This window comes from Ruditapes philippinarum, unplaced genomic scaffold (assembly GCF_026571515.1).
Source record: "Ruditapes philippinarum isolate M1 unplaced genomic scaffold, ASM2657151v2 ctg3603_1_1_1_1, whole genome shotgun sequence".
In the NCBI taxonomy this organism is placed as follows: domain Eukaryota; kingdom Metazoa; phylum Mollusca; class Bivalvia; order Venerida; family Veneridae; genus Ruditapes; species Ruditapes philippinarum.
Genome location: NW_026867248.1, coordinates 1,235 through 12,149, shown reverse-complemented (window position 1 = coordinate 12,149; position 10,915 = coordinate 1,235). Strand labels below are relative to the sequence as shown.

General features: G+C 31.7%; 1 protein-coding gene across 1 annotated transcript; it reads right to left on the bottom strand.

The window, feature by feature from the left end:
• Window positions 1-300: 300 nt before the first annotated feature.
• LOC132735414 (parapinopsin-like) lies at window positions 301-9,087 on the bottom strand. Its single transcript, XM_060722357.1, has 4 exons — window positions 8,987-9,087; window positions 6,041-6,324; window positions 5,046-5,133; window positions 301-1,095 (listed from the first exon to the last, which is right to left on the bottom strand). The coding sequence occupies exons 1-4, from the start codon at window positions 9,066-9,068 to the stop codon at window positions 653-655; spliced, it is 897 nt and encodes a 298-aa protein (XP_060578340.1). The 5' UTR covers window positions 9,069-9,087; the 3' UTR covers window positions 301-652.
• Window positions 9,088-10,915: the final 1,828 nt, after the last annotated feature.

The following is a 10,915-nucleotide window of genomic DNA, read 5'->3' as shown; positions in this document are numbered from 1 at the left end:
ATTTACACATTAAAGCCATAAAATTATTTAATATAGTAATGTAAGTCAAATTTCTGATAATTAAACAAGTTTTAATCGCATTGCCAGGTTATCTGTACACAGGTGGTAGTAGTGGAAACCCCTTTATCACAACTCAATTGTAAGTATTTTTGCGCATGCGTGCAAGGACGGAATCCCTCAAAGTAAACAAGGACACGTTTTGTCAACGCACAGGTGAAAGTGATTTAAAATGAAACCTTTTATGTATACGTACTGCCGTACTGACACTTGTATTTTGTCTCGTTTATACATCTGATTGATTTTATATCAATTTTTGAAGACTGTAAGTAAAAATCAAGTGTTTAAATGAAAAATACGGGTACTGCTTCTGTACGGGAACTGCTCGCATGCCAGTACTGTATCAATACATTTATTAGTCATGAAATAAACATTGACACTTTATGAAACTATGTTTATAATGATGATAGCATTCTTTTGTCTCTTCTTTGTGTTCAAATCTTGTCTCGTGGATTCAAAGTCAAGACTTAATGTTATAGTTATTTCCATAATTTTTTAGTTGTATTAGATCTAAATGTCACACGTCACGCTTTCACAAATGATTCACATAATTGAGAAGATTTTATTTATCAAATGTACAACGTAGCGACCAACATTAAACTGGTGACGTCACATAATCGTTACAAAAGTGGACCGTTGAACGAATCGTATGTATCGAAGCGGTTGGTTCTCGTGGTACCAATTTACCGTCTGCTTTGGAAGAAGAACTTACTTGGAAGATACTCACGCGATTGCTGTGCGAACTGACTAGCCTTTCGGATCTACTTTTTTCTACTCCTGGTGTAACTCTATTTCTTTGTTGTCGCCAAACAATCCTAAAATTTAAACGATTTTTGATGGCTTTTATTTTTTCCAACAACGCTTTACGCACTGCTTGGTTGCGGAAGCTGAAGACAAAAGGATTCCAAAATCCAGCAGTCTTGGCTGTGATAAGTGGTATAAGAGTGATCTCCCTTGCTATATAGATACTGGATTCAAATCCAAACACTTTGATCATACCAATAACGGCGTAAGGGGTCCAGGTAAATAAAAATGCAACTGAAAGAAAATAAGAATAGGGGATCGGTGAATTTATCAGCATTTTATGATGAAGTAAAAAAAATAATTATGATGATGATAATATCTTTATTTAAAAAAGGTACATATTAAGATAAACCATCGTAGAAAACAAATAACATATCCTTTTTTTAATTGTGGCCTTCTTACCAATACATGTATATAGAAACATAAACACAAAACATCATGAAACAATAACAACTATTCCATTTGTCCTATAACAAACATACATGTACTTTGATTATTTTGAAAAACGATCCTTTCAGATATTAAATATTATTCAAATAATTTTCATTTACAAATTATTTAACAATTATACATGCATATATAAGTAATATAACATATTGACATAATGAGTTATGAATATATTGATTTGATCTGCAAGATATGTTTTGTTTTTTAAATTTACTTTTAAAAGATGTCAGAGAATTAGAAGAATGTATTTTGAGTTATTATACCACAATCCTTCAATGTAAAACTTTCATAGGCCTATTATATGTTTTCTTAGGATAAATTCCCCGGGTACTATTTCTTATATCACCCTGGGGCACATAACTCTTGCATAACTCTTTTTCATACTCTTTCGGTATAATAAAATAAATAACACATGACTGTAGGGGTGAAAGAGGACATTGCCAACCCTTGGACTGGTTACCTCTCGCCTACGTCTCGGGGTAATATAGCAGTTCTCGGTTGACAATATCGTCTATCACCCCGACAGCCATGTGTTATTCATATAGTACCAATATCGGGTTTCCTTGAAAATTATATATACCATTCATAAAATGTGACAAGTTTGTAAAGCAGGAGCATTAACCGACAGGTTTTAAAAATTTGTTACAGATGTTTATTCATTTCTTAGAAAGATGCTCAAATCTGATTTGGTAATATATATTACTTTTAAACGGAATATTTCTTGGGTTTGAAGTTACGCTATATGGAGGATTTTCGCGGTTTTGTATTTTCTGGGGAATCAAAAGCAACTCATAAGAAACATGCTGACAAGACCTTATAATAATTTGATAATATAAACTTAAATACATATACATGACAGAGCCCGTTTAAGTGCAAATTGCCACTATTTAATATAACCACTATATACCTTTAACTGATATAATAACTAAGTATTAACGAGTGTATGGTTGTATTTATAGAATTAAACATGAATATGCAGCCATGTTAGCTGTCAAAAAGTTCAAAATCAAGCAAGGAATTGTACAAATGTGCTGAAACTGTGCACACATGTATAATATACGCCATGTTTCAGTATACTGGTATTCACCGTGTGTTCCCTAGTAAAGGCGAACAAGAACGCGAATATATGACTTGATGTTGCGTTAGAACCGTCAATGATACGTGTATATTATTAGTTATAAAGATTGTTGACAGGTTATATGGCCCTATATAAACGGCTATTTGTAAATATAACCCGAGCCGCTCGGCGCGGTTATATAGCAAACAGTCGTTTATATAGGGTCATATAACCTATCAACAATCTTTATAACGAATTTATAATACAACAAACATCATTTTTAAGAGGAAAAAAGTAAGATTTCTTTATGAATCGACAACAGTCGAGTATATAAAACTATGTAAACGTGACAATTATCCAATGAAAAGCGACGTTACAACGTGCAGTAGTAACATATGACTTGATGTTGTATAAATCTTACATAATTCAAAGAGCTATAGTCTAACCATCTCTTGAACAATTATTTCAATTAATTGTTATTACTTTTAGGTTGTTACATTCTTCTAAGATAAGCCCTTGATTGTACAGGCATGTTATGTGTCCATTTTGACCAAACTTGACCGATGTAAGTGGTGAGCTCAATGGAGTGTTTAATTAGTAAAAAGTGACCATACCACTTGCTACCAATTATTAAACCGAGTCATTTACAGAGAACTAATAACAAACAAATAGGAGATTATTCATGTTGAGAATAGAAGTATTAATTGAGCTGTGTAATGTTCCTTAACATAGTCATTGGGGTATATATTCGGCCCTTCATAATAAATGCAACAGTTTTAATTATCACCATTCATAATACGTGCGATAATGATAATTTGATTATATCTGTTTTACATTGATAATGGAACCATAGCATATACGGAAGTATAGAAAAATATTTTAAGTGGTATATAATTAAAAATAAATTGTACAAAAAGATAGTCATAAAAAACTTGTGCAACGTTAATAGTTCATAAAACGAGAAAATAAAATAAATTACATTGGTTGAAATTGTTTTGCAATTGCTCTGATTTATTCGAAAAATCTACATAACTAAAGTGTACATAAATGAAATTAGGCTATTAAGTGTCAAAACCCCCAAATAGTCAAAGCGAGGCTCTGCCAAAACAAAACAACAATTAGTATTTGTCATTTTTTTAATCGTATACCATTAATGCGCAACATTATTTTAATGTGACAAAAATAGAATTTATCACTTTTGTCAAGCGATGATATTATTAGGCTATTTTCGTGGGAGTTTTAATGTTGATTTTGGAATACTTTACTTTACATCAATCATGTTAATGTGTTCATTCTTTATCTATATGTCAATTGACCTTTAAATGATATATTTCTCGCGATGAAGACTGCTTTCAACCGCCTTGAACAGGAATGGACAGCTAAAATTAAGTAGTGTATAACTGCGGGGGTCGTATTATACCAGATGACTGCGAAAATTTCAGTAAAACTTACACTAACATATAATGTCTTTATTGTCATATTATAATTGAAATATATTATTTCCCTGTATAGTTACAAATACATGTATATATGTAACCGGGGATAAATGATTGAAGACTTGCTTCTATTTCATCATTTTATTGTCGGACATACAAAAAACGAGCCAGGATCAGCATACAAGAACTTTCCATAAATGATGTTCAAGTTTACTATAATAAGTAACTACTACTATCAACAACTATACTGTAAAGTAAGTTATCAGTTACTCGTATAATGCGGAACTGGCGAAGGGAAATATTTTACTTAAGCAAGAAAATGTTTCGCGGGGATTTTAGGGTCATGCACGTGAAATATTAGTGAACACATTCATACAACCTTTCAACTTACAGTGACCTCTCATACGAAACAGACTATACAAAACATTACCACAGTTAGGCAAACAAACGACGACGATACAACAGTTAGGCGAATACCAACCAAATACAACATAACACGGAGGATACAATATACCAGTGATAAACAGAAAACGATACACAGGTTACATATAGAACATGTAGTAGAAATAATTATAGTTTTTTAGCCTGATATCATCGAACAGACCGAAGCCTGTTCATAACAATGCAATGAGGCCTTCGGTAATGTATACAATATAATTATTTAGAGATCATTTGCGTTATTTCAAAAGTCCTAATTGTGAATAAACGGTCCAGTTCGTATTCAGAAGCAGGTTTAGTAAGCCATATTAAAACTTTATGAATTTTATGACAAAAGCAACACTTAAAATTTACTTCGGCTAATACTAATTATGTGGGAGCATATCACATCAAATTCATCTGGTAAAAATATGTCTTAGCCATCACTATTAGACACATTGTAGTTAGGGTGTTATTTAGATAAAATTCTATCAAAAGATAAAATTTCACCACAGACTCGAACATTTATATGCAAGTAGGTGATTAATACATGTCTTATCCGACCGAAAAAAAAACCATCTAAGTAAAGTATTTCCAATGTTTACCCTGCTGTAATGTTAAACCGTTGCAACGTTTTATTTTGTAAATTTCTTGGGTGAGCATTTATACCGTGCGTGTTACACTTTAGTAATCAACACTGTTAATATAACGAAATGACGTTATAGATCTATTATTCTGTAGCATCAGGTTTAGCACGTGCTTTGGTTTATATGTGTAGGAGAAATTCGAAGTGTGAAATATACAATAATAGATGAAATAACACTTACATAACGTAATCAACATTGTGACAGCCACGTTTTTTTCTACTGAAGCATCGTGATGTAATGTTACTCTTTCCCGCCTTTTTTGTCTAAGCTGTGAATAATTTAATATATTAATATGTTAATAATGACATCAAGCAAAATATGCTGACAGCTTTACATCATACCAATGACGCATATATCTATAGTTCATGATGACATATGTTTCAATTTTGAATGCTGACAATAATTCAATTCGTCAAGCCTAATTGCAAAAGAATAAATTTTTGAATTCATTTTACTTTCGAACGAAATGCGACATAAACCAGTTATATGTATAGGTTAGCGTTCATCCGTGCTGCTCTACAGAGACGAGGGCGATTGCGACCGGAGACTGTATCTAATTTTTGTAGAACAGCTACGGACAAATATTTACATACTAAGTGTCAAGCTTTATTTGGACTCATTATTATTCACTTTATTACATCACTATACGGTTATATAAAGTACTATGAGAAGTGGAAGGTGATTTTGAACGGAATTCTATATATAGTATCGATTTTTTTTTCTATGAAAATTAACACACATAAGTTTTAATAAATACAGCGTTTCCATTGGATGACAAATAAAGCTGGGCATATTTATGGCGCTTTTTGCAAATATTTGTATCTACTAGTAAATATGTGTACGCACGTGGCGTTTTCAATGGTTAACCAACATTTTTATCTATTTCATACATACATAATAGTTTAAAGGGAAAAACATACAATATGTACTTTGCAGACATTTAGTACTTTTAATAGAAATTACACTGTAAATATGTAACTTTGTTGTTAATTTTCTGTTATAATATTTTGCATTGTTATGCAATTTTTTAATGTCAGTCATATAATTATTATTAAATGAAAATTTCATCCCATTTGATGTATTGTTTTTTTATGCAATTAAACGGAGAAAAACTCCAAAACAAGCAATCGGCAGATCTAAATATATATAAATAAGAAATATAAAGATATTTTTACCGTAAGAAATATGGACGCGTAGCAAAATGTGGATATTAGCACTGGTATTGTGAAACAGACGTTAGACAATCCAAGCATATACCCGATGTTACTAGGCGACCAGTCCGGGGTACAAGAGATTCCTGATGGTTCATAAACATAGCCCTGTTCACTGGCAAGTGGAAAAGAACCCCACACGAGCCCGTGTAAGTAGCAAAATACGGCCATGACATTAGCAGTGCGGATATTGAGGAAACGATTTAAATTTGGCTTACACATAACAACATATCTCTCAATTGCGACACCTGAAATAGAGAAAATGCTGTATTAAAAGATATTGCTGTTATTAAATGGTTATATATCAGAAAATGTAATGTTTGTGATAGAAATATTGATTATGAATCGCACTACTCAGTATTCGTACCGGTAGCCTATTTATATTAATGGTATAATAAGCAAAAGTGTTAAAAACTTATTTACATGCAAATGACCAGGGTAAACTCTGAAAGCTAAATTGTAAATGTAGTAAAAGTTATAACTTTTAATCGTTACGTTACTTTATTGAAGACTATAATTCACGTAATAGGGTGTAGAGAAAATGTCTCGTATACACAATTTAAAAAAAAAATAACCAAAATTCCGTCCATTGCGTAAATTACTACATTTATACACGTAAATTACTACATTTATACACGTAAATTACTACATTTATACACGTTAATTACTACATTTACACGCGTGAGAAAGGCCAAGTAGAGTTAGGTGGACGATAAATGTCACTACAGGATATATGATATTGTTATATTTCATTCACAGACCACATGGTTTTATCGTGCTTTATGAATGTCTCCTATATAAGCAGTAAACAATATTGATGACCCAATTGAATGTCTCATGAAATAAATATTTTGGATTATTATTATATAAGCTGCCAATTTAATTCTAAGAATTTTATCCAAACAGAGTTTAATTTACGGGCAATTTTATGAAGGGCGCAAAAACATTTAGAATAATGAGCATATTTAATACTGAATGGATTTTCTAAAAATTGAAATGTCAATTTTGCATCATTTTGAAAGTTATAAGTCTACAGTGTATTGTTCTGTTGTTGTTGTTGTTGTTAACCCATTACTTCATGAGCATTTTGTGAAAAATGTCTGTTTTCATTGAAAAGTCTCCCGTTACAAGTTCAAATTGCTATAATACTATAAAAACTGCTTCAACACTAATCAAACTTGGCACAAATGTTAACTGGACCATTGCCCTTGCAACAACATGCTCAGGCTTAAATTTTTTGTTACCATGGCAACGAGGGGACATCTCAAAATTGCCAAAAATCACTATTTTGCGTTGATTTTTTCCATTATAATTGATTTCAAAGTGCTGCAACTTCTCAATGGATTGAGATAGAGTCAAATGCTTTTCAGCGTTGGTTACACGTTACCTTATGATCATCTGGCGTCATTTATAGCCTCTCACAAGTCCAAAATTTTCATGGCCATGAGGGGGACTCCGCCCCCCTTCAACCCCCCCCCCCCCCAAACAGAAGGGGGCACATCCCTCTTCTGGCAAACCCCCGATGTATCTTTTGGTTGGGGGCCGCGCCGAAAAAGTGGTCACTTTTTTTAACAACATTTCTCAAACAAAAACAAGTGTTAAGGGCCTAAATAATGCATTTTTTCACCATTTGAGACAACAAAAAAAAGGGGGGGGTGAAAAAGGCGTTAAAAGGCGTGTATATGAAGTAATGGGTTAATATGCATAATCAAAAACAGAGAAAATAATATACCTCAGAAATAACATTATTTTATTAATTTTGTTCTGTCATATAATTTCGATGCAAATGACTGACAAGTAGTTTTAACAAAACAAACAAGAAAAGAAACACAACTCCCTTTTAACATTAAAAACTTAATCAAACTGCAATCAAAATATTGAACTATTATTGTAAAGTGACAAGTTTTAGGAAGACGACAATCTATTGTCTGTTTGCCTAAAATGCAACAATATAAAGTACACCTGAAATATTCTAATGATGCCATATGTATACGTGTTAACATAAATAATGTTTAAAAGAAGAAAAAAAGTTGCCCCTTTTGTTGTTGAAAATACGCCCTCCAGTTTCAAAGCAGTTGACAGTAATTTTAGCCTATTTGAATACTCTTCAAAGCGGAAGTAATGCATTAGGGGTATACTACATGAAGGACTATATGGAATTCCGTACCTATGATTACAAACCCGCCCCTTATAATGATTTATAATTTTGTCGTTGTTGTTGTTGTTTTTATTCGATTTTAAAGCCTGATTAATTTTTTTATCATAGCAGATGATATAGCTAGAATGTTTATCATAGCAGATTATATAGCTAGATTTTTATCATAGCAGATTATATAGCTAGATTTTTATCACAGCAGATTATATAGCTAGATTTTTATCATAGCAGAATATATAGCTAGAATTTTTATCTTAGCAGATTATATAGCTAGAATTTTTATCATAGCAGATTATATAGCTAGAATTTTTATCATAGCAGATTATATAGCTAGATTCTTATCATAGCAGATTATATAGCTAGATTTTTATCATATAGCAGATTATATAGCTAGATTTTTATCATAGCAGATTATATAGCTAGATTTTTATCATAGCAGATTATATAGCTAGATTTTTATCATAGCAGAATATATAGCTAGATTTTTTAAATGAATTATTTGTATTTGTTCCAGACTATCAGGTTCCTCTGCACATTTGATAAAACTGATCTTAAGTATACCGGGTACCAAATAGTATTTCCAGATACCAAAAGGTGTATTCAGGAACCATAAAGCAGTTTTCGAGAATATATGATATTAAGGATATACTTCAAAGTTTACTATGACCCAGATGGCAATAACCCAAACAGCCAAAATTGTCATATTTTTACTTATTTAGTAAAATAGTAATAAAAAAGTATTTGTGAATACTTACATGTGAAGAGCGAAGTTGCTGTTACACCCAACCATGTCATCAAAAATCCATAAAAAACGCATCCAAAATCCCATATAGCCATCGTGTTGCAAACATGGAGGTCATAATCAAGGCGGGCCAAAAAACCGAACTAAAACCTCAACTAGAAGAAATGCAATTTTCTATTTACCGGGCATTGAATTTTTTGTCTTCCCCCCCGAGCCAAGTAACCGTACTTTAAAAAAAACAAAAAAAGAAAAAAATCCGCATAGTACTAGCTGCTCGAATTTTGAATTTGTCGTCTGTTGTTTTACAAATACAGAACCCATGTATGATTCTAAATTTGGGCCCTTTTTAATAAATCAAAAAGGAAAAGAAAATATCTGAAACAACATCACATTTGGGGGAAAATGCCAGGACAAAAACAAAAATCATTTAAACACTTTGACTCGCTAAATGTTTCGCAGTTTTTACAGGGAGCCCTTGTTTCGGTTTTTAACTTAACGATTACAAGTTTTTCAAAGTATATTATAAAGTCATATAAAAATTTTAAAACGTATTAGGAGTATTTGCCAAAAAAATAGTCAACTGAATTTCTATAAGCTTTTCCAAAAGCAACAATGTGGCTAATATACCTCTTTGATATGACGTCAATATCTTTCTAAATATGTATGTGGAAACAGACACGTTACTATATTACCTATTTGTTATATTATAAGTAAATAAAATACTGAATCCAATCATTTATGTGTTAGTTATTATCACTTTGTAAATGAAATTCTAAATTTTGGTTTCAACGATTGGCCGTTTGTCGATATATTGTTTAAATGTTGGGAACATTGTTGCCTTCCTGTCATTTCCTATGTTTACGTTTGGTCTTTGACAATGCTATCCCTTTCCGGTATTTTTCTCTGGTATTTGTCACTGCTGTTTTCCTGTATTTGCCTATGCTGTATTTCATACTTTCCTGGTATTTGTCACTGCTTTTTTCTTGGTGTTGGTTAATGTCCTCTACCTATATTCGCCGAAATTGATTCACTATGCTCCGGATTTCACCTTTAGAATATCAACTGTTAATTTAGTTTTATTTAGATTAGCCCTTTTTGTAAGATCCTATTTATTGCCGAAAACAAGGGAAATAAATATTTAGGAAATAAAGTAGATTTAGTCGCAGATGGAAATTCTATATTTCATATTTACGTTATTTAGCGGCATTTTTATTTTTGAATTCAATTAACATACATTTAATCATCTTCGTAATGGCTATCCGACGATAATACAACAATTGAATCGTTCAAATAATTTGTTAAACAAATCTGTAATGCAGCATTACATGTAATGTCTTGTGCAGAAAAGGAGAGCATGCAACCAATATGTATAAAAATAATTTAACAGATATGTGTGTAAGTTTTTTTGTTGTTTTTTTTTTTTTTTTTATGTGTTTTTTTTTTTTTGCGCGCGAGGTAATGTCAAATAGGATCGAGAATGTGGAACAACTATTATATAAAAAAAACAACTAAAAAACACACTTAAACCCCTGCTAAATAACGCTGCAGTACCGAGCATTTGTTACATTGAAAGTGTTTGTACCAAAAATAAATATAAAAAAACGTGATCAACTACGCCTTTCGGAAAATGATAAAATTCAGCAAAATAATGATACTCGATTGATACGAGAATTTTCTAGGATTAATTTTTTTTATTAATTATTATTTAAAGGGAGTCTGGGACTTAAAAGTAAATACTGAAGAGAGAACCCCTATGAATTTGAGGGAAAAGTACAAAGGAAGATCTGGTATCGGAGCAGAACTACAAAACAAATACTTCAACTTTCAATTCAATTTGAATTTTCAATTCTTAACTATCCTTTGTAAATTACTTAATTAGAATTTGAATACTGGGGTTTTCTCAGAGTCAGGAATACAAAATTATTTTAAAACATGGGATTTT